The 24,925-nt window shown below is 38.0% G+C and overlaps 1 protein-coding gene across 4 annotated transcripts in view; it reads left to right on the forward strand.

Annotated features, from left to right (window-relative positions):
* The window catches only part of tlk1a (tousled-like kinase 1a), a 134,902-nt gene extending 119,076 nt beyond the window's left edge, over positions 1 to 15,826 (forward strand). For all 4 annotated transcript variants that reach the window (XM_051930625.1, XM_051930624.1, XM_051930622.1 and 1 more), the window contains exons 19-21: positions 6,877 to 6,988; positions 7,067 to 7,174; positions 14,273 to 15,826. In XM_051930625.1, the coding sequence (XP_051786585.1) occupies positions 6,877 to 6,988; positions 7,067 to 7,174; positions 14,273 to 14,446 (394 nt within the window). In that variant the 3' untranslated portion in view covers positions 14,447 to 15,826. The remainder of the gene's footprint in view (positions 1 to 6,876; positions 6,989 to 7,066; positions 7,175 to 14,272) is intronic.
* Positions 15,827 to 24,925: the final 9,099 nt, after the last annotated feature.

Here is a 24,925-nt window from a genome sequence, read left to right on the forward strand (position 1 = left end):
AAAGAAATTCAGGAACAAATGAGAACAGAAGTAATTGAGATCTATCAGTCTGGTAAAGGTTATAAAGCCATTTCTAAAGCTTTGGGACTCCAGCGAACCACAGTGAGAGCCATTATCCACAAATGGCAAAAACATGGAACAGTGGTGAACCTTCCCAGGAGTGGCCGGCCAACCAAAATTACCCCAAGAGCGCAGAGACGACTCATCCGAGAGGTCACAAAAGACCCCAGGACAACGTCTAAAGAACTGCAGGCCTCACTTGCCTCAATTAAGGTCAGTGTTCACGACTCCACCATAAGAAAGAGACTGGGCAAAAACGGCCTGCATGGCAGATGTCCAAGACGCAAACCACTGTTAAGCAAAAAGAACATTAGGGCTCGTCTCAATTTTGCTAAGAAACATCTCAATGATTGCCAAGACTTTTGGGAAAATACCTTGTGGACTGATGAGACAAAAGTTGAACTTTTTGGAAGGCAAATGTCCCGTTACATCTGGCGTAAAAGGAACACAGCATTTCAGAAAAAGAACATCATACCAACAGTAAAATATGGTGGTGGTAGTGTGATGGTCTGGGGTTGTTTTGCTGCTTCAGGACCTGGAAGGCTTGCTGTGATAGATGGAACCAGGAATTCTACTGTCTACCAAAAAATCCTGAAGGAGAATGTCCGGCCATCTGTTCGTCAACTCAAGCTGAAGCGATCTTGGGTGCTGCAACAGGACAATGACCCAAAACACACCAGCAAATCCACCTCTGAATGGCTGAAGAAAAACAAAATGAAGACTTTGGAGTGGCCTAGTCAAAGTCCTGACCTGAATCCAATTGAGATGCTATGGCATGACCTTAAAAAGGCGGTTCATGCTAGAAAACCCTCAAATAAAGCTGAATTACAACAATTTTGCAAAGATGAGTGGGCCAAAATTCCTCCAGAGCGCTGTGAAAGACTCATTGCAAGTTATCGCAAACGCTTGATTGCAGTTATTGCTGCTAAGGGTGGCCCAACCAGTTATTAGGTTCAGGGGGCAATTACTTTTTCACACAGGGCCATGTAGGTTTGGATTTTTTTTTCTCCCTAAATAATAAAAACCACCATTTACAAACTGCATTTTGTGTTTACTTGTGTTATATTTGACTAATGGTTAAATGTGTTTGATGATCAGAAACATTTTGTGTGACAAACATGCAAAAGAATAAGAAATCAGGAAGGGGGCAAATAGTTTTTCACACCACTGTATGACATGAAAAAGCTATTTTTTCTTAACTCTTTATTACCTTTTTACGGTACTGGTGTCATTTTTCACCTAGTTGGTTTCAGTTTGTGGATGGTGAGAAAGTCTACCTTATATACTCCATTTACGGAAATTGTTCGACCTAATGCACACTTCTCTGGAGCTTGGGAAAAAAATCCTCAATTTTCCAGGATGCTTATGATGCAGATACTTTGAGGTGGCTTCATTAATGATCCCCTGTGACGCCCTGCTTTAATAAGCATAAGCAATAATTAAAGCTCTACTATGATCATTGAATAATCTGAATAACTTGGGTTAAATTATATTCACTGGTGCTTTGTGTAGAGACGTTAAAGTTAAAACAGTGTAGCTCCTTAAATACTTACAAGTATGTTTTGATGTGGCACAATGAAAGCATTAACGAGCCATAATTTTTTTTCATCTGTTGATTTAAGCAGTTTGATTGGAACAAAAACCTGCACCCTCCAGTTAAACCTTTAGCAGTCACTATGTACATCTGTTTTTAAATTCTCCCTGATGTCTGCTCACACAGCTCATCAGTGGCCATTGCAGTGCCTGCTTCTGCTGCACCACTGCTGTTAGGTTGCCTACATTGTCTTCAGTGGGTTTATTATGCTGCTATTATGATGATGAAGAAGAAGAAATCGGGGGTGTTGAAATACAAATCCAGCAGCAGTGAATTAGAATTGTTATTTTCACGTATATCCAGTTTTCTAAAATAACTACAGTAACTGTAATGTAGAAATACACTAAGAAGCAACATGGTCATAGGTTGTTTGTGTCTGACTTTAGCAAATTTCAAACACTTTAACTTGCATGAAACATGTTTTCTTTTGAATCAATCATTATATTGCTTATTTTTTGACCTTTCAGGAAGGAATGTTAACCTATATACTACATTTGTGATTTCCTTGTCAGGTAGTGATGAGACTCAGTAGTCACTTGTACTAATATTGATGAGGTAAACTGTTACCTTAGCTTATCAGAATAGAAGAATGCAATTGGGTTACATATTTCAAACTTTTAAACTTAAATACAATTTATATTCTCACAATTGTAGATGTGCAAAATCCACCTTTTAAAGAATTTTATGCTGTTTTTCCACATGAAACTGTTTGGTATCTTTGTTATTCGCTTGTGGTACTTCAGTTACCTTGTAAAAGTTTAAAACAAAAAAAATGTGGCAACAGTGTTATGTAGAAATATATAATCCCTCATGGTAAGTAGCTTTCAAAGTCATGAGAGCCCAGCTTTCTATAAAACAAAAATCAGTTTATTACATTTTTATAAACCAGTATTACTGGTATAGTTCTTTGAGTCTGAAATCTCTTGTACTCATGTTCTTGTCTGCAAAATTTCCCTAAGCCAGCAGTTCACCCCTGTGCCCCTAACTTCAGCAAGGTGTGCCATTTCCTCAAGTTGTAATGCTGAGATCTAATCTCAGGACATTTGATCACAGCAGCAGTGTCTAGATTAATTAGAGCAGGTTTAATGGAAGCAAACACCTCCCCTGAAAGTTGGTCAAGTCAATGATACATTACAGACAGCATGTCTCTTGTAAGAGCCAGTAAGTTTTTGAGTCCCTGAATGAGTTTTTTTCATCTACATGCCTAATTCCTCAGTACTTTTATAGTTGTTTGCAATAGTTGTTTGCAGTTTAAACTATTTTGTTTTCTGTCATTTTATTTTCTTGAATTTTGGTAAATTTAGAAAGTTTTTCTGAGAGAGTTTTTGTTAAATAGATTAACACCAGTGACATATTTACTTGTTCATTATTGCGCTCAGTAGTTATAGGCAACTTATCAGTTCTTCCAGATCTGTCTTATGTCTTAACACATACCCTTTACGCTTATGTCACTGTTGACAAAATTATGAGAAACCCTTTGTCTTTATTAAAAAAAAAAAAAAAAAGAAGACGGCAGGGCTTTAGTGGTCATGGTAATAAGTGTGCTGACAGAAAATTGTTATTGGCTTTATAGAGTCACAGAGGTGCCTAAGGCAGAAGATATGATCCATAACTGAAATGGTTTATCTTAGTATCTGGTTCATAATGAACAACTTGACTTTTGGCCACCTTTATGGTTCAGTACTGGTTTTTTTTTTTTTTTTTTTGCCTTTTGTAAACAATTCGTGACTTCTATACTGATGCATCGTTTCATGTCATCCCCATTAAAAGCATTTCTCTGGCAACAAAGTGTCATCAAGTAACCGTTCATCATTCATATATATATATATATATATATATATATATATATATCTCAGTGCTTATTTACTAATTATTTATTCTTTGTACTTCTAAGCTTTTTAAATATTATACTAGCCAACTCGCGGCGTACCATACACCGCATAATCAGGCCGCTTTTTTAATGATTTTTAAGCACACGGAGAAAATTAACATTTGAAAAATCGGAAATGTAATAAATCACCAAGAAAAGTAACATTTCATGTGCCCACCCCCAACTCGTTACCTGAGTCATTTTACTCTTTGCACAGTCCATATGCACGTGTGAGTCACGTAGACTTTTCATTGTTGTTTGCGGTTTTGGCTGCTTTTCTATATATAATCCACCAAGTTATCCGACCATGGTAGTACCGAGGGGGGGGCGTACAAAGGGCAGGGACATAATCAGTGTGAGCGTATGAGCCGTTAGCCATGTTTTTGAAAGTTTGGCCCTGTGCATTATTAATTGTCATCGCAAAGGCAAGTCTAACAGGAAATTGTCTTCGTCTTAAAGTAAAAGGCAAATTATCCGTGACAAACTGTTTTACACGCTGCATACCAACTCGCGGCGTAGTATACGCTGCATAATCATGCTGCTTTTTTAATGTTTTTTTAAGCAGAGGGAAAAAAATGAACATTTGCAAACTCCGTAATGCTGCTTTCAGTAAGTACAATGCACACGCGTTTAATTTGTCAGCCACTTTTTGCCAGCCGTCTTTTCTGGTTTGGGCCGCTTTTACAGTGTTACCGCTTGTGTATATTAAATCTTGAAATCCTTCGAGTAAGTAATTAACTAACACCCACCCACCCAGCTTGTGTGAAAAAAATGCACCTGCTGTTTCATCATTTTGTTGCAGCCTATCAAAGACTTGCTGATCATGTTTTCTAGACTCAATATATATTGGCTTTTCACTCATCTCGGATTATTACATCCTGCTAGACTAATCTGCTACACGGCTGCGTTTGAAAAACCGACTTATCCCGGATGATTTTCACCGGCATTAATGATTAGGAATCTGGTTGGAACAAAACCCTGCAGCCACAGGGGTTCACCAGGACCGAGTTTGGCAAACACTGCTGAACAGAGATGAAACCGACTCGGGTGAGGAGTGGGGGTGGGCAAAGTAGTTGCAGCTACTGATTATTCAGTGTTGTTTGCCTGGGTGTCTGATCTGCGTTGACTGACATGGCTGTTTTCTGCGTATCCCATGGTTGTCTTCCGGCAGTGTGAATGCCTCGAGAGACAGGGCGTCCTTGTGTGGTGAGTTGTTGCAGTTTGTGACCACGTCACCGACATTATCCCAATGTTGGCAAACAAAGCCAAAAGCCATGTTGCGAAGTTTGAGAGCAACAGTTTCGTCAATGACATTTTTACATCCAGCTAGTCTGCTAGATTAATGTGCTACACGTCTGCGTTTGAAAAACCGACTTATCCCGGATGAGTTTCACCGGCATTAGGAATCTGGTTGGAACAAAACCCTGCATCCACAGGGGTTCACCAGGACCGAGTTTGGGAAACACTGCTGAACACAGACAAAACCGACTCAGGTGAGGAGTTGGGGCAGGCAAAGTGGTTGCAGCTATTGATTATTCAGTGTTGTTTGCCTGGGTGTCTGATCTGCTCAACAGGATCATAAATAAAAGGAAAACAATGTGAAGGCAATGTCACAGGTGATCCTGTGGTATAGCGGGTCCACAGCTCCCCTTCAAAAGCCCATTTTTAAATAAATAATCATCGCACTCACAGTGTAGCGAAGGGCGTAGAAATGTGGCTGAAACGGTTTCCGGGTAGACTCGTGCTGCGGGCATTTCTCCCCTGTGCAGTGTGTGAGCGAGCGAGTGAGGAGAGAGAGTGAGAAAGCCGGTACGTTAGAGTGAGCGAGAGCAGGCTCGAAGGCAATGTGTTCCTGTGGTATTGCAGGTCCATAGCTCCCCTTCAAAAGGCCATTTTTAATCAGGCGACTGACAGTAGTGGAGTCAGGCACAGAGAAGGTCAGCTGCAGAGAGAGCGTCTCGACTGTTGCAGGGCCTGAAGCAGGTGAGACGCTAATGAAAAAGAGGCACAGGGCTTATTGGTTTTTAAAGACTGCTTCCTTCATTGTGTTTAACTTCAGTTTTAAAGGATTGCGCGGCTCTCTCTTGCGCTGCCTGTGTGTGCCTTTGTCTCTCTGTGGTGCTGCCTCTGTGTGTGTGTGCGTGGCTGTCTCTCGCGCGCTGCCTGTGTGTGCCTCTGTCTCTGTCTGGCGCTGCCTCTGTGTGTGTGTGCGCGGCTCTCTCTCGCGCTGCCTGTGTGTGCCTCTGTCTCTCTCTGGCGTTGCCTCTGTGTGTGTGTGTGTGTGTGTGTGTGTGTGTGTGTGTGTGTGTGCGGCTCTCTCTCTTGCGCTGCCTGTGTGTGCCTCTGTTTCTCTCTGGCGTTGCCTCTGTTGTGTGTGCGCGCGGCTCTCTCTCTCTCTGGCATTGCCTCTGTGTGTGTGTGTGCGCGGCTCTCTCTCTCGCGCTGCATATGTGTGCCTCTGTGTCTCTCTCTCGCGCTGCCTGTGTGTGCCTCTGTGTGTCTCTCTCTCTCGCGCTGCCTGTGTGTGCCTCTGTCTCTCTCTGGCGCTGCCTCTGTGTGTGTGTGTGTGTGTGTGTGTGCGTGGCTCTCTCTCTCGCGCTGCCTGTGTGTGCCTCTGTCTCTCTCTGGCGCTGCCTCTGTGTGTGTGCGTGGCTCTCTCTCTCGCGCTGCCTGTGTGTGCCTCTGTCTCTCTCTGGCGCTGCCTCTGTGTGAACCAAGTTTCCACTGAGGTTGACTAATGAAAAGTCAACGTGGCTCAGAGCTGCAAGTGGACTATGGCACAGACAAACAGAAATGACGGCATGTTTTCTGAGGCGTGCGTCTGAGTTGGTGGGCGTGGCTCTGTGATTTTTTTTCGTCGTATCCAATGGTCTAAGAGTTGGTGGGCGTGGCTCCTTCCTGCATGCGCCGTTGGCATCTTACTTGTCGGCGGTTTAGTGAATCCACGGCCCTTCCGCCGTGCTTTCCATGGGTGGCTGCTTGTCTCCCGGCTTAGTGAATTATATATATAGATGGACTTTCAGAACACTTCTTAAATGTAGTTATTTTTAAAACTGCTGCTTTTAAGATTCCCACATTTTCATACACATGTATAGGCAGTGTCAGCAAATTATTGGAGTATTGTTCTAAAATTCTATTAACCATTCAATTAACCTGAATTTTTATTTACTTTAAAGAGAACAATATGCACAACAATTTGATTTCAGATTTTGATTCAGCTGCTGTTTTTAATTATTTAGGTTTAATTTGTTTGCATCAAATACTTTACTGTAAAATCTTGCCTTTTTAATCAAAAAATGCAATATCAATATGCAAGATGCCTTTCACTAAAATAATTTTCAATTTGTTTTAGGTATTTGCCTCCCGAGTGTTTTGTAGTTGGAAAAGAACCACCTAAAATCTCAAACAAAGTTGATGTTTGGTCAGTAGGAGTAATTTTTTTCCAATGTCTGTATGGTAGAAAGGTACGTGTAACTATTTTGTTCTGCATAGTATGCTGATCTACCTGTGTGTGTATTTTTAACATTTTTTTTTCTGTGCAGCCATTTGGTCACAACCAATCTCAACAGGACATTTTGCAAGAAAACACAATATTGAAAGCTACAGAAGTTCAGTTTCCTGTGAAACCTGTTGTTAGTAATGAAGCTAAGGTAAACACACTTTTTAACTTTTAAGTACCTAATTAAGTATTCTTCAAAAACTTTTTTCAGAGTGATAATATAAAATAGATTCAAATTGTCCTAAGATGGATATTCATTTTTAGATTAAGACAGAGTTAATGTTATACAGTTCTAACTTGGAATTTTGCTTAATGCTGTCAGATCTTTTTCTTTTACCAAAAACTGTATGTGTATCAGGCTTTGGCATGTTGTGTTACTGCAAAATGTTTTAGATTTAGTCTTATTTGTTGTTTTTAAAAGAAAGTTATACTAGTTGTGACTTTTCTTAAGCAGACATCCCGTTCATATCAATTTTACTATTTAAATGTTAAAAAGCTAAATATCTACATGTTGTTTACCCATTCCTTGCATTTTTAACAACAACAACATTTATTTATATAGCACATTTTCATACAAAAAGTAGCTCAAAGTGCTTTACATAATGAAGAGAAGAAAAATAAAAGACAAAATAAGAAATTAAAATGAGACATTAATTAACATAGAAAGGAGTAAGGTCCGATGGCCAGGGTGAACAGAAAAAACAAAAAAAAACTCCAGAAGGCTGGAGAAAAAAATAAAATCTGTAGGGGTTCCAGGCCACGAGACCGCCCAGTCCCCTTTGGGCATTCTACCTAACATAAGTGAAATACTCCTCTTTGTAGTTCAGGTTTTTCACGGAGTCACTTGATGCTGATGGTCATACAGACTTCTGGCTTTTAATCCATCCATCATTGTTGGGACATCATGGTGCTTTGGGTAGATGGTGGTGGCACCATTAAGGTTTGTCTATGTGGTAAAGTACATTTAAAGTAAGATCATAAGTAAAGAGTACATTAAATGTCCTGTGATATGACAAGGATGTCTGTAATGGTGAAAACTGCATAAGCTAAAGGAATGAATATTTGTACTAGCAATTTTTATTTTTTGCACTTTTCCTACATAATCCCCAACTTCCCCACCTACTTGAAGATCTAATTTATCTGCTTTTTTTCTAGTATACAAAATAAAGACTGTATGAGTCTTATTACATTGTTTTTTTTAGTATTAAGTGATCGTTTTTGGCATTTTTTTGAGATCCTTGTTAAAAAAAAAAAAAAAAAAAAAAAGATGTATGTTGTAACACAACGTTGTAACACATGAGATTTCCATGTTATACTGCTTCAAGTTGGAAAGTGTATAATCTGCACTTCTCTTTATGAATTAATCTGTCCGTTCTTTCATTAGACTGGCAAAACACTACACATGTCTATTGATTTTCAGTCATAGATTTAATTCACATAATCTTAGCCATTTGTGAACAGTAACGGTGTGCTTTCTTGACTATGGTGCTCTTTAGTGAGCCATGCAAGAATCAAACAGGCTTGATTTTGAACATTCGTTTTCATCAGCTGTGGAGTACCGTCTGGTCACAATTAGTCATGAACTAAGAGTATAACGTCCCTCACAGTGGTTGAGTGATATTGAAATGACACATCAGTACTTACAGTAGATTCTCCTGACAAAAACAAGTCCAAGTACATTATTGTATGATGCATCAATCATGAGATATTCTCCAAATTAGAGGAGTCGCAAGGCTAACTTTGACAAGTACCACCTCACATTTCCGGGTTGTTAGCCCTGACTCAGTAAGTCACACACTCGCAAACTTTATACCATTGGATAGCAGCGACTATGACGTCTCCAATGATTCATAGATGTCCATATATGGACATAATGAGACACAGCTGAGGGTGTGTAGAATGAAAAAAATACAATAGTACACTATTTGAGACGGGAGCAAACAATGTAAATAGTTTCATGTAAATGTGTAGGTGGGGTCGTACTTGGGTGTAAGAATGTATTAGGGGATGGGGTTCAGAGTTTGTATGATTCACTGTTCTATTAGCAGTACAATTTGTTCTGAACCTGGATCCCCATTTGGAGAGGTTTTGGATAGGGGAAGGGGGCCCATGGTGTTAAATGCTATAACAGTTTATTTTTTTTGTGTTACCAACTTCAGACAGGTACAGTTGAGATACTTGGGAATGCCTCAGAAGGTAAACAAACTTCCCTGGCACTACTTGTCTATGAAATATGCTGCATCAGAAAACAAAAGACTGAAAATATTACTGTTAGTGCCTTTTTGTCCTTTTATTAGCTGATTTTTCTAAGTAAGAAATGTTTAAATTTCACACAAATCCAGATTCTATAACATCTGAGAAGTTATCTGTCAGGTTTTAATTAAAAATCGACTATCCTGTCTTTATTTTTTGAATAATTAGGCTTTATTTTGGGGTGCTGCCCCCTCAGATGGAGATTGCTGAGAAATGCCCCCAAAGTGTAGTGAAGATATGCGGTTTTCCTTCTAAGGTCTTGAATCAGTTCTTTTGATTTTCTCTGTCATTACCACAAGAAGACGGCACTAGCTGTTCATGGTGGGTCCCTACATACAGCCACATGTATCCCAATTAATCACTGAGTATGACAATTAACTCGGAAGCTACTAAAAGTAAATACATCAATTCCTGGAGTTATCCACACTGTTTAGATATAGTCAGCTTGGTGTATATAGACTACTGACCCACTGAACATCTGTCATAGCATTTTAAAGCTGAAGTAAATCATTATTTTAAAGAAAAACTGTTATAGTAATTAAGTAGATAATCTAATTGACTGAACTTAATGTTAACATGATGTGTGAAGCTGGGGAACTTTGAGTTTAAATGTTTTAAGCTGAGGTGTATGTAAATTTACGGCCTCACCTGTAAAAGCAGAGAGATGGTTCCACAGATGTAGACACTTGTAGATAAAAGTTTGACCTCCCACCATTATTTTGTTAATCTTTGGAATATTTAGTAGACTGGCATCTTGATCTTAATGAAAGCTATGGTTTGTATTTAATACGAAGCTCAGATAATCTAGCAGGATCTTGGCCATTTAAAGCTTTATATAAAAGGAGGATTTTGAAATCAGTCCTAGACTTGGCAGGAAGCCATGGTAATGAATTGAGAACAGGAGTTATGTGGTCATACTTTATAGTTCCTGTAATGACTCTTGCAGCAGTATTTTGAATTAAGTAAAGCTGAATGTAGAATGGTTTGAACAGCTAATGAATGACACATGGCAATAATCGGTCCTCCTAAAAATTCAATCATTAGTCGCTCCATATCCTCCATAATTATAAATGGTTCAAAGTATTTAAGCTGGGGGAAAAATGATAACACTTACAGTACATGCTCATTTAATAAAACTAGTATTTATACCAACTGACTTAAAAAGTGACAGAATACTATCGCTGCATCATATACCCGGGGTAAATAATAATTCTGTATTCAGAGACAAAGTAGTTAACATCCACCCAGTCTTTTAACTTGGTTACACAATTAAAAATACTATCAAACAAATATTTGCCGTAAAAGAAAAGTATAACTAGGTATCGTCTGCATAAAAATTAAGATGTGTTTTTTTCCTGATAGTTGCCAGCAGAATCATGTAATGTGAAAATTTAGGTCAGGTCAGAGTACTGAGCCCAGTAGTGGGACACACTATATTTAACTTCTGATTATAATGATAGAGTACTGTCAGCACATTTCTGTACATATTGAAATAAGTGTGATAAATATGAACTAAATCATGCAAGGGCACTGCCTGAGGGCTCAATATAACTTTGAAGCCTATGGTATGAAGTGAAACGATCGGTGGTATCAAAGACTGTTCTCAAATATAACAATGCACACATCAGATTGGAATTTTTCAGATTGTTTAGTAAAGTGAGACTAAAGCAGCACAATGACTATTTTTTCAAGTATTTTACAAAGGAATTTGAAATGGGTCTTTAATTGTTAAGCATATGTCGGTCTAGTCCTAATATTCCCTACCCCAAAGGAAGAGTCTCTCGAGTCAAGAACTTGGCTAGTAGCTAATGAACCTTCTATATTCCAAGAATCGGTGTTGCCAGCACTATAATTGATATTTCATTTATTTTGTTGAGAATGGGTCTGTTGTATCCCTTTTGAGACTAGATTTAAATGCTTTGGCAGTTTAGCACATGCAGTGCACCTTTTCTTGTGTCAACCAATCATGTCTTATGTGTAGCAATCTTCCGTCTTAAAGGCCAGTTTGGTGTGAACAAAGTTTTATCATTTTTAGTGCAATAATTTTGAGCACTACTTACTATTGTGCAATATAATCTTATTTTTTGTAATAATCTGAAAATTGTATTTATTATAATTCAATCAAACATAAAAATATTAAGTGTCTTATTCATTTTAACAGATGCATTTCTCAAAATGGACAAAAATAATTAATTGAATTTAATTTAGCCACCTTCACAAAGCTAACGGACAGGATTAAAAAAAGAAAGGTTTACCATTAATTAAGTTCTAATGGGAACATGACAAATTGTTCTCCATATCACAATCCAACAAGTGTCCTTTCATGATATTTATTATGCATTCTGTGCCAGTGTGTATTTGTTTTGCACGTTTTTAGAAAAAACACCATGTCCTGCTAAGCTATCTTCAACTCGCTTTGTATAACATTACAGATAAAAATAGTTGGTTTTTAATTTGGCTTCTTTTGTTTTCTCAAGAATATTCTATTTTTTTTTCTTTCAATGATGTGGTGGTAAGTCTAATTTGCCCCAAAGTGCAATCTCTTCGCTCAAGCTGTTAGATCAGATAGGAGCCTGAGACCACACATTACAGGTGTCTTCAAATCAGGGTTATTTGTTGAAGTATTTGGTCTATGAGGTTCGCTTCATCACATTTCACTAACCAAAATTAAAACGAATAATTGCACGATAGCATTCACATTGGGTGGACGTAAGATAAACTAATTAGGTCACTTTCATCTACGTAATTAAAGGATTCACCTATGGACTTTCCAATCATTATATGAGTTCTATGGTGCTATCCCTCCTTTGTAAACATTCAGAATTGTTGGGTGGAATTCCTCACTTGCTGCTTTGTGTGTTACTAGAATACATTGCGCATTGAAATTTAGTTTTCTGTACATAGATGCACATGTACACTCGTGAAGAATTGGATCCATTGATGGACCAGGACCAAAACCAGGAGATGCGCTGTTAAAGGGGCATTATTGCCTCAAAGCAAAACCAGTGAGAAAATAAGAAACACTAATCACTATCCATTATCCACCGCTTATCCAAGGTCGGGTCATTGAGGGCAGCGTCCTAAGCAGGGAAGCCCAGACCTCCCTGTCCCCGGCCACCTCCTCCAGCTCCTCTGGGAGGACCCCGAGGCATTCCAAGGCCAGCCGGGAGATATAATCCCTCCAGCGTGTCCTGGGTCTGCTCCGTGGCCTTCTCCCAGTAAGGCATGCCCGGAATACCCCCTCCCCACCCCCCCGAGGGAGGCGTCCAGGGGGCTTCCTAACCAGATGCCCGACCCACCTCAACTGACTCCTCTCAAAGCGGAGAAGCAGCGACTCTACTCCGAGTCTCTCCCGGATAACTGAACTCCTCACCCTATCTCTAAGGGAAAGTCCAGCCACCCTGCGGAGAAAACTCATTTCGGCCGCTTGTATCCGTGATCTTGCTCTGTCAGTCACTACCCAAAGCTTCACAGGAACGTAGATCGACTGGTAAATCGACAGCCTCGCCTTTTGGCTCATCTCTCTCTTCACCACGATGGACCGTTGCAGAGCAACGCATTACTGTGGATGCCGCACCAATCCGTCTGTCAACCTCCCGCTTTATTCTTCCCTCACTTGTGAGCAAGATCCCGAGATACTTGAACTCCTCCACTTGAGGCAGTACTGTGTTCCCAACCCAGAGAGAGCATTCCACCCTTTTCCGGCTGAGAACACTAATCACAACAAACATAATTTACTTGGGTTTCTATTAAACCATTCAGAGTTTGAATTCACAATTTATCTCTGTAGGGAGACTTATGATAAAAATTAACAGAGATAAAGGAAGCAGTTAGTTTAGGTGCTCTGGCTGTTGTCTTTCCAAGATGCTATCTGAGCATTTTGAAGTCTGGTATATAGAAGTTGTGGGAGGGACAACAGTTCTAGAATCCCAGGGTTAAGCAGGTCTGCTGCTGTGGTGCTTCAGTGTATTAAAGTCCAGCAGTTGTGGGGCACCCAGTGCCACTGTGTGGCAACATTTTGTAACTTTAATACAGTTGTGGTACAGTAAGTCAATCAGTTCTTAACTTGGAGCTTCGGCCACTAGATTCATGACCCCAACATGCCCAGAACTAGAATATCACTGGAGAATAAAGACCTTGTGAGCATTTGTCCTGGCAAAACGTTCATATTTTCTCACAATTTAATGATGAGAACAACTTCATGTATAGTAAAAAGTAGAACTGGTAATTAATCGTCTGCTTTATGTGTTGTCATCTTGATCTGGAATGGAGTAGTAATGAATGCCGCAATACTGTTTGTTCAAGGAAATACTATGAGTTTCATAGTAAAAGGCACAGTTTGTAATGCATTATATTTTATAATAAGTAACATTAACATTTATTTACTTTTTGTTATTAATGAGTAATGTGACACATGTAAAGTTAATTTAAAAAGTAATGTTTCCCAGTGCTGGTTTCTTGTGAACATTTATTTTCCGTGTGTGGATTTTATCCTTTGAACAACCAATGCAAATACACAGGTATTCTAAGCATCTTGCTGACCATTCAGCAAAATCAATGTTTTTTTTTCCAGTCATATAATAATCAATAAAAGTGCTAGACTAATTTGCATTGTGAAGTAGTATTTATAAAAAAAAAAAAAAATCTGTTGACTGAGTAGTTTCACTATTCAATTGTTTGTTACACAAAACAGTTCAATAAACTGGAATAATTTAATATACATAGGCAACTGATTAGCTTAGGTTTCAGAAATTAATCACTGAATTATTTCTGCTTTATAGAAAGATTTAATATACTTCAAGGAAGCATAATAAATTGTGATAGTTATTTTTGATTAAAAATTTTAATATTGTGATTAATCTCAATTGCATTTTTTTAAAATCTTACAGCTGTCATCATCGCTTGAGTTATGAGAAGTTTATATTTAACTTACACATTTTTTTTCTATGTCCAGAGCTCAGTATTTTACTTTTTTTTTTTTGTTCATCTTTTCTAGGCCTTTATAAGGCGATGTTTGGCATATCGAAAGGAAGATCGATTTGATGTGCACCAACTGGCAAATGATTCATATCTTCTTCCTCACATGAGGAGATCTAATTCTTCAGGAAATTTACACATGGTGGGACCTGTTCCTCCAATACCTCCCACTTCAAGTATTGTTTCCTACTGAAGCTTTTGCAGTCTGCTTAAGTCTGTTGCAGTGTCTCTAGTAGCTTCCTCCTGTCAGACTTGGAGAATGGATTCTTGTCAGTCAAGGAATGTGAACACATTTGAAGAGACCGCAGAGTACTGAGAGTTGCTACCTTCATTTTGTGTGCATCTTTAGTCTGATAAGCGAGGGAAGTGGAACAACAATACATGTCTCCTGAGTGGCTTGGGCTGTACTTTAAATGGTTTCAATATGTTCTGAAGAAGGAAGAAAATAGACTGATGTGTAATGAGGAGGCTTACACTTACAGAGGTTAAAAGATCGGCCATTAAATTGGTTATCTTGATCAGAAGAGAGTTTGGTTTTGAGTGTTAAACATTGGAACAAGAGAGGAGCAAGAAGGGTGAAACTACAGCCTAACCTTTTGATGCAGGCTGTTCAAGGCTTGTTTGAAATATTGCAGAAAGTACTTTTTATAAGATTTTTATTTAACAGACTATTCTTAGATTGACTGTGTAATTTTAGCTCAATAATATTTTCCAAAAAAAAGACAAACAAAAAGCCAGGGGAACTCTCCATTGGCATCTGAAATGGTTTGTAAAGAGAAGAAAATGAAAATAATAAAATTCAAGTCGCCATGGGAATGGTATGAAAGAGTACTGTAATGTAGTTGATTAAATGGCATTATGTATACCCAAACAGGGTCATATGCAGAATGCACAAAACATAACCAAAATGTAGGCAAAAAGTATTGTATAGCAATTTGTTCAGGACATTTTTAATATTTGGGTGGGGAAAGACGTACAATACAGCAGGAAAAAAATCCCTTCTATCATAGTTGTATATTGTTGTACAGTTGTCCTTTTCTGTTGTTCTTTTCATTTCAGCAGTTGATTATAACAATTGTTTAAAACAATGTTTTTTCATACTAAACCTTGTAATTTTTTGTCCTGAAATGTTTTTCTTCACATTTGCTGCTATTATGTGCTTCTACCTTGAAGGTTATATGATCCGTTCATAGTACAGATTGTACTGTACAATTTTTAATTTTATCTATTACGAAAAAAATGTCGAAGCATGTTGCTGTTAATCATTGTTAGACGAGAAGCAGCATTCAGACTACAAAGCCAGTAAATGTTTGGCAAATGAGCAACTGTTTGCGAAGCAGGTCATTACCGTGTGGAGGGACGTTGCTTACATTAAAACTTGAAGGTGTTAAACATCTTGTTAAAATTTGAAAAGCAAAATTTAGTCTTACGTTACCAGTGTGTTATTCTAACTGATTCTCTCTAGACTCAAATGTCAAACATACTGTCTTGTTAATCCATTTCAGATAATTGGTTCGAGCTCTGTCTGGTCAATAAAATTCCCTGATTAGTGTGATGAACATGATAAAATTAACAGTATTTGTCTGTGTGTGTTCTGCAGAGAATAGATTCTTTTCTTTTGAAAGGGTTACACTTTACATGTTCAAATTAATGTTTCTGCTGATGCGTGTAGGTGTACAGCAAGCATTCCTCTTTCACCTTCCCTTTGTATATAAAACAGACAAAAAGTCTGTAAAAGGTTGCTGCTGAAATTGTAGAGAATGTAGTCCAATGCTAACAATTAAAACTGATTTTCATACTTTTAATTTCGAGTCAGTGACTAGTTCAGTATGGGATTTTTTATAGGATTTTGGAGAGAAAAAAATCGGTACTTTTTTGTCTAGCAGAATCTTTACAGAATACAGGCTTGCACAAATTTACATCTCCATTAACAGCAAATCACAGACTTTGTTAAACACAAACACAGGTTACAGACTATAAATAATCGGATACTGGGTCAATTGAAATCTTAAGTAAATGTGAAAACAATCAGTTTGTGGTCGTCTTTGGGAAACCAAATACAATACTGCAGTTTTGCATGCATTCATTTTGTACTGCCTAAAAGTAAACTTCAGAAGATATTGGTTTTTTTTTTAGTAATGTGCCAACATTATAAAAAATGCTAGTGTCTACGTATTGTGAATCAATAGTTTATTTTGTAGTTTTACAAGGCATCATTGTGCACCAACCTTTACTAATAGCGTCCCTTGTATGAAATCAACTGGGCAAACCAACTGAGGAAGCATGTACTAGAAATTAAAAGACCCATTGTCCGCAAAAATCCGCGATATATATTTAAATAAGCTTACATATAAAATCCGCGATAGAGTGAAGCCGCGAAGGGCGATATAGCGAGGGATTACTGTATTTTTCTTTTTTTTTTTTTTTTAGTAATTCATATTCTGTGATCTGGCTGTAGTATGAAGACAAAGAAACTAGCTGCCATGTGATATGTATTTTCATTCTTCACCTCTGCTCCTTCTCATTTTAAGAACCACTTGAACAGAAAGCACATGGAATAGAATGCAGTTCTTTCAAAAGAACATGTTACACAAGTATTCTTATGCTGGTTTCATGTCAGTATTCCTGCCCATACAGCTTTTTGTAGCTTGAAAGCATTTCTGAAATTTGGCACATTTCTGAACAAGAGGTGAAATGTGCAAGTGATGCAAAGTGTCATCTGATTTAATTGCCTTTTTTCCTGGTTTTATTATTTATATCCAGTTGCTGTATAGAGCATGTTTAGAAGAAGTGTGGAAGGACATGTTTGTAGCACTGCTTCACTAAAGGTTTTTTTAGCAGTGATATATGCATTGTTGTGCAATAATGACAGAGGGTTTCAGAGGCCAAAGTGCACATGCTTGAGTTATTCACAGTAGCTCAGAAACTTTCATCAGAAAACCTTTAGAGTCACTTATGGTGATAATCCTCTTGGAACATTCATTACCAATACCCTCCCATTTTGCAGCTACCAGTTAATTTAACATGTATGTCTTTGAGATGTAGGACTAAACAGGAAAGACTTGTGAGAGAGAACTCTACATGGATGCACAGAGGAGGGAAGCTGGCTGACTTCATCCAGAAAGTTGAGGTTTGAAGCATCCACACCGACTATTGTAGTGCTCACTACAGCTATATGAAGCGTTGAATGACATATATTCATTTTTCTACACCTGATTAGAGGCAAACACTATCCCAGTAAATAATGTCGCAAAATGGAAGCCAACTGTAAATGGTGCCCCATTCATGTTCAGAATTGCAAACTTTGGAATGTAAAAAACTGTTCTTACAGGTAACCTATCACTAGAGTAAAGGTTTTATTTTAAAATCTGTCAGTGTGTATAAGGATTTTTAATGTTGACATGCTGGTCTGTGCATATGCTGATATCCTTTTCTACCTGAATTTTACCAATTGGGATATTTATAAAGACCACTAATGTACATTAATGTTGGCTTAGTTAATACTTGCCTGGCAGACATTTTTCAATACCCGAGTAGCATCATCTTTCAAGTTGAAGCTGTTCATAAAGTGATCACACTCCTATTGTGCCTGGTATTTATTTTTGGTTGTGAATTTAAGAGTTTTAATTCTTTTTTTTTTTTTCTTTTGTAATTTTTTTTTTTGTTTGTTTGTTTTTTTGTTTGCTTCTCCTGTCATGTTAAATAATTTTATGGTCAGTACTTGGCATCTACCCATGAGCTTGGTTGGCTTTCAGAGACCGAAAGCTTAAGGAGTCAACATTGAGCACTAGAACTTTAGAAGAAGGATTAATTAACTTTTCCAGGCATCATGTAATACAATATACCTTACCTATATTGTTCGAATTTCCAAAGTGGAGTTTAAAGATTAGGTACAGAGTAGGTTAGCATTGAAGCCTGTTTATAGATGCACACTGATAAAAGTTGTACTGGCATTTCAGGACAAGTGTTACATTAATGTTACTTCTGTTGGACACTTTGCATATTCAAATCATTTATGCAATGACTGTGATTACCCTTAATAATTAATCTTGGTTGGTTCCTGAATGATCAAATTCACATCAGATATTTGTAGTCATTTATAGGTCCTGTATTTTTAAGATGTACCTGTCCTGTATTACCTCATATACTTAGATAAGGTAGGCGTGGAAAATGGAGTCTCATGTGGGCAATTCTTAAAACACTACATGAATGACTGTATTGGTATTGATTCTCAAAGTGCAGTTCCTGTGGTAATTCGGCAGATCATAAAAACCTATTGGTCTTTAAGTTCCCAGCTTTTGTGGTGTTTGCTTAAAAGGCACTGGTTACATGGTTTGCTCTTTAAGTAGTAATTCACATAACTTGATAATGAAATGTATTATCTGTAAGTCAATTTTTAATGAGGGGCCTTGTTTACTGAAGCCTTTACTTAAGCTGACCTTTTGGTTTGTTTTTGGGGGAAGGCAGGGGAGCGGCTGTAATTTGGCCCCATTTTATGTTCTATCGTGGCCTTCTGCCATTTTCATCTTATGCTTATGCTCTTATCAATTTTTTGGGACTGTATTTAAAAACCTTTTTGTGCTTTAACATCCAGAGAAAGCGTGGAGGTGATAGATAGCTAGGTTCATGACCAGAGATGGGAGACCAAATGCAATTTGAACGTATTGTCAGTGTCTAACTTTTCAGCCAACCTTTTATCTTGCTTATGGAATTTGTGTGTTTTGAGTTAAACAAACAAATCCATATTATGTTGTTGCCTTGTGCTCCACTTGGTAACTGCTGAGCAATTAACTTACTCTTAAAAACGTTGTACACTTTTATGTACCTCCTGTAATAGTAAATGTTCTGTGTTTCCATTTTATGTTAAAATATGATGCTTTAGTCCATATAGTAGTTTACCTGGTTGTTTTTTTCCTTCTGACATAAGTGGGTGAGTCAGAATTTCAGCACCATAAATCTCATTGTTTGTTAGAGCTGGGAGCAAATTTCATTCCCAGCAGTTGGGTTCATTTTGCATCTCACAGATTGTAAGAGCTCCATAACCAAAGCTTTCAAATCTGAAGGATGATCAAAGGGTTTTTGAGTCTGAACCTGAAAATGTTATGTTATGGTGCTTACAGTGTGGTGAAAAAGTATTGCCCCTTCCTGATTTCCACTAATTTTGCTTATTCATACTATTTTGTTTGCCCTGTGGTCAGCTGGCACCCTGCCCAGGGTTTGTTTCCTGCCTTGCACCCTGTGTTGGCTGGGATTGGCTCCAGCAGACCCCCGTGACCCTGTAGTTAGGATAGAGCGGGTTGGATAATGGATGGCTGGATACCACTTTGTTTCTCATTTAGTATAATACAAAGTACCCAGTGCACAGTTTTTAAATGATTATTTGATTTATTGAAGGAAAAATCCGTAGCACATAGTGATGATCACAAGACTTTGTTTTTGTTTTTTTGTTTTTTTATACTGGTTTTTCCCCTTAACTTTCGTGGCAATAACCTTGTGTGTCACTTGGGCTTGATATTCTATGTAAAATATGGTTGAGCCCGAGTCTGACTTGGGGTGACTTGCAATAATCCACTTTATAGTCTTCTACCTGAATAAATATTGGGACAATGTTCTGCTGCCATCTAGTGGGTGAAATATAATGCTGCTAAAATTAGTATTTCTGTGCATTCTGCCACTTTTACTGTAAGGTAATTCATCAATATTGATGAGTGGGGCCAAACCTTTATTCAAAACACAGTGGCATTTAAACAAGAAGGCAGTTTTAGAACAAGCAAACTAAATCATCAGTTGAATCAAGCATTAATGATGGCAATCTGAATTGACAGATAGTGAAACAGCATACCACACTGTAAGACTGTACTGATACACCTGGTAACTGTGGCTACCCGACGGCCCACAGTGGTGCAAACAGGTGCATAGTAACATGATTGTGATGAAGGATAAGTAAGACGTTTAGCATACTCACCACCACCCCCTAAAAGTAGTGCTCAGAATGAGGCAAATGTTAATGTTAGTTTCAGAGGAAAACGAAGTCACAAAGCCTTGTGCTGTGGTAGGCTTCAATAATGCAAGGGGAACATCAATTGTGCAGATCAGGCATTTACATCTTATCCCCTCATGCACAAGCAAGAGAAAAAATACAGTGTGCAAAAAAACACACTTTTACTCTCTTGATTGTGATGTCCAGCAGTGCGTTGGTGACTTTCAAAACATATCACACAAAGAACATGTACTAAATCCATTTTGGTACAGCAGTGGATGCTAGGCATACCTTTTATTAATGTATTTATTGTGTTTTGGTTTCTATTATATGCAATGACATTTTTCCTTCTTGAAAAAAAGTTTTTGACAATGACAGACAAGATACTCATTTTTCTGTTCCCTTTCCCAATCAAGCACAACACACCCTCTCGGGAAACATGAAATAAACAAAAGCACACAAACAGCCATAAACAAGTGTTTTGTGACTCATTTATTGGATACAACACCCCTCCCTTTTTTGTTTTGATATATGAAGAGTTTTCTCAGCCACGGTCCAGGTTTTGTTTCAGATTCTTAACAGAAGCTTTTGCAGCAGATGCACCTGACGGGATGGAAATTACCAAATTATTATTTCACTTCTTCTGTACCCTGGAGCTGCCTTGAGAAACTGATGGTTTAATGGTTGCAAAGGCATTCTTATTTCCATATACTTCTCCAGTTTTTCCTCCATGCAGGTTTCCTATAGCAGTTGTGGTCAAATAGTTTACCTTTTGTTTCATCTGTCACAGCCTTTTATTTCAAAAATTTGTTTTTCCCACTGTTTGTTTGTGTGATGGAGATGTTCTATTCTACAAAAAAGGTATCTTTCAGATTATTTTTTAATGTGTTGTGTAGACCACAACTCTGGTGTCAGCCAAACTTTCTGCAGTTATGTTGTAGTGCGCTGTATCTATCTGAAGTGCATGTGCAGCTATCTGATTTTTGGGGGTCTTCCAGATGTGTTCTTCAGTTACGTTTAAAGGCTTTCACTTATTTCTTCTGTCAGCTTGTCACAGGAGCCCATTGTAAAGTATGTATAGGAACGACACTGGTGAGGTTGATCCGTTCAAAGTATTTAATCAATTCCAGTATTGTCTCAGTGTAGCTAAATGTTCATTAAGGCCTAATTATTTTAAAGATGCAAGTCACCTAGAAGGGTGCTCAAATGTTTTCATGGTTTTTTTCTGTCGGTCAAAACCAGCTGAGGTCACTACAACATTTGGCATATTTCACATGCTTAAGTCAAAATAACATGAAAGGTCTCCAACTTACTTGAACTTACTCTGATTAATTTGAAATGTCCTTCTTGCTATGACATTGCCACGGAGCAGTCAAATTCCTGTGCCATCACAGTTGCTCTCAAAATGGTGTTGTGTGATGTACATTTAAATGTACTGTTACTGAAGTTTTTGTGCCGAGGAGGAATCTGTAATGAAAATTCATAAGCAATTTAAAGCAATTCTATTGGTAAAATTGTCATTAGGCTTTATAAATTGCAGGATCTGAGAATGGTGCTCATTTGACTCGGGCTGCTTTGGTATTGCTTCAGTGTACTGAAAGGATTCACCTGAGAGGACTGAAGGATTATGACCAGAAAGCTCCCTGTATCCTCATAAGGTATGAACAATATTACTGATGCATCAGTTTGCACATTTTGTTCCTCAACAACAATCTGTCATGATTACAAAACTGCAGAGATGAGGTCGAGAGTGCAAGCTTTTTTTATATCAATTTGTGACTAGTCAGTGAAATGTTAATACACCATGTTGAACTAGCAACCAAAAGGGGTGCAATAATTCATCATTCTGTGTAATCCTAATAAGTAGTAATTGTGCTTTAGTATAGGCAGAAATTCTTTGTTAAATCTACACACACTGGTATGTCATCTCAGAACCATTGTGTGATCTTGCATGTCTTGACCAGAAGTAGGGACTTATGAAATGTCTTCTGTCAAGTGTGCGTGGTACAATGAAATTCATATTTACATGTGTCCTCAGAACAGCTAAGAAAAAGTATAACACAAAAAAGTATCCTAAACATGCAACTTTTCCAGTGTGTATTTTCAAGTGTTAGCTAGCAGTGTTCTTAAATATACAGTGTCATGCAACAGTTGGGCCCCCTTGCTTAAAGTGTCTTGTTACTGTGAATTGTTAAGTGAGCAGAAGATGAACTAATCACCAAAAGGCATAAAGTTAAAGATGACACATTTCTTTAATATTTTACACAAGATTACATTTTTATTCCCATCATTCACAGGTACAAAAATACCAAAAAAAGAGCCTGAAGAAAAAGTATGTGCACCTGACATGATTAGTACTTTGTAAAGACCCCTTTTGACAAGTATCACAGCTTGTAAACTGTTTTTTCAGCCAGCTAAGAGTCTTTCAGTTCTTAATTGGGATATTTTTGTCCATTCGTCCTTGCAAAAGGTTTCTAATTCTCCAGGATTCTTGGGCCATCTTGCATGCACTGCTCTTCTGAGATCAATCCCCAGATTTACAATGAGATTTATGTCGAGGGACTTTAAGGGCCATGGCAAAACTATCAGCTCCTCTTGATGTATTCCATTGTAGATTCTGAGGTGTATTTCATATCATTATCTTGTAGCACTCTATAACTTTCAACTTTTTTTTTTTTTTTTTTAACAGATGGTGTGATGTTTGCCTCCAGAGTTTCTTCTTCTTTCGGCTGCTTCCATTAGGGGTTGCCACAGTGGATCATCTTCTTCCATATCTTTCTGTCCTCTGCATCTTGTTCTGTTACACCCATCACCCTCATGTCCTCTCTCACCACATCCATAAACTTTCTCTTAGGCCTTCATCTTTTCCTCTTGCCTGACATCCTCAGCATCTCTCTTCTGCACATGTCCAGACCAAAGCAATCTTGCCTCTCTAACTTCGTCTCCAAACTGTCCAACCCTCTAATGTCCTCATTTCTAATCCAATCCATCCTCATCCCACCCAATGCAAATCTTACCATCTTTAACTCTGCCACTACCAGCTCTGTCTCCTGCTTTCTAGTCAGTGCCACCATTTCCAGCCCATATAACATAGCTGGTCTCACTACCATCTTGTAGACCAGTGCTTCTCAACCTCGGTCCTGGGGGCCCAGTGCAGCTGCAGGTTTTTGTTCCAATCAGATTCCTAATCAGTGACAACACCTGATAGCACTGATCTCATTTAATTAGCTGGTATTATTTTTCTTTTATCCTACATTCAGAAAAGCACAGCAGCATGATTTTTACATTTATAAGACATTTAGAAATATTTCTGCTTTTGCTATAGTTTTAAATGCTTAATTCTCTTTTGTTGATTTCATCATATTTTGCCCTTTCTCTGTGCAGTTTTTCCCCTTTGTTGTATCTTTTAATGAGAATTAAAAATGAGCAGAGCAGACACGATAGCAAACAACACTGAATAAGCAAAGGCTGCAAGTACTTTAGCATCGGATCCACTAATTAGTAAATAATGGATTAATTAAACAATTAGAACACCTAGAAAAGTAGAATGAAAATCAAGATGAAAATATTGTTAAAAAGAAAAAAAAATACATTATTCCTATATAACTTCTTGATACATTTTAATATAAATATATAATATATGTATATAATTTCTTTTTAACCAAACTTAGTTTTCTAATTTCTATATTGTTCCCAAAACACAGAACTTGGGAAATAACAGTTCACTTAATTAGCCCAGGAGTCCAATTAAAAACAGAAGCTGGTTGGAACAAAAACCTGCAGCCACAGTGGGCCTCCAGGACCGAGGTTGAGAAACACTGTGGACCATCACTTTCAGTCTTGCTGATACCCGTCTGTCACAAATCACTCCTGACACTTTCTTCCACCCATTCCACTCCGCCTGCACTCTCTTCTTCACCTCTCTAATTAAAAAAAAAAAAAAAAAAAAAAAAAACACTTTTACAGGGTAAATTAGCTGACCATAGTGAGAATATTATGAGTGCTGCCACCAAATATGCAACGCTGAACCCTGTGTGCTCACTCACCTCTTTAATGCTTGGCTTATTTTTATTTTGCCAAGATGGCATTTGCCCATATCTGGCAAGCCTCATAAAAACTCGAGTTTATTAAATGAGGAGAAGCCAGAAGTCGTCTCAATGGTTTCAAAATTGGTTGGTGGGTATGACTCGAGTTTGTCTGAGAGCGCCCTCTGCTGGAAACTGTGGTGCAGCTACAACTCATAGTAAGTCTTACCTAATCAAGGCACTGCTGCCCCCTGAGATGATGGAATGAAGGTGGGTGTCACATCTGTTCAAGAGACCAATCCTATCATGTGAGGCATGAAAACAAAGAGGACTTTGTGTTAGGTAGAATGCACAGTGGGGCCTGGGTGGTCTTTTGGCCTTGGAACCCTTGCAGATTTTCTTTTTTTCTTCCTCTCCAGCCTAACTCTTGGACATTTGACCTTACCTTGTTTTGTTGTTACTTATTTTTTAATATTTTTGCCTTTTTCTTGTAACTTTCTCTGTCATCTTGTAAAGCACTTTGAGCTACACTGTTGTATGAAATGTGTTGTAGAAATAAATATTGTGAAAGAAGCTCCCCATTCCCTTGTCAGAAAACATGAGAATCTCTCAATCTACATACTATATGATAAAGCACTAAGGTCTGTGTGACCAGTTTCTCAGAGCA

This window comes from Erpetoichthys calabaricus, chromosome 8, assembly GCF_900747795.2.
Source record: "Erpetoichthys calabaricus chromosome 8, fErpCal1.3, whole genome shotgun sequence".
NCBI lineage: Eukaryota > Metazoa > Chordata > Cladistia > Polypteriformes > Polypteridae > Erpetoichthys > Erpetoichthys calabaricus.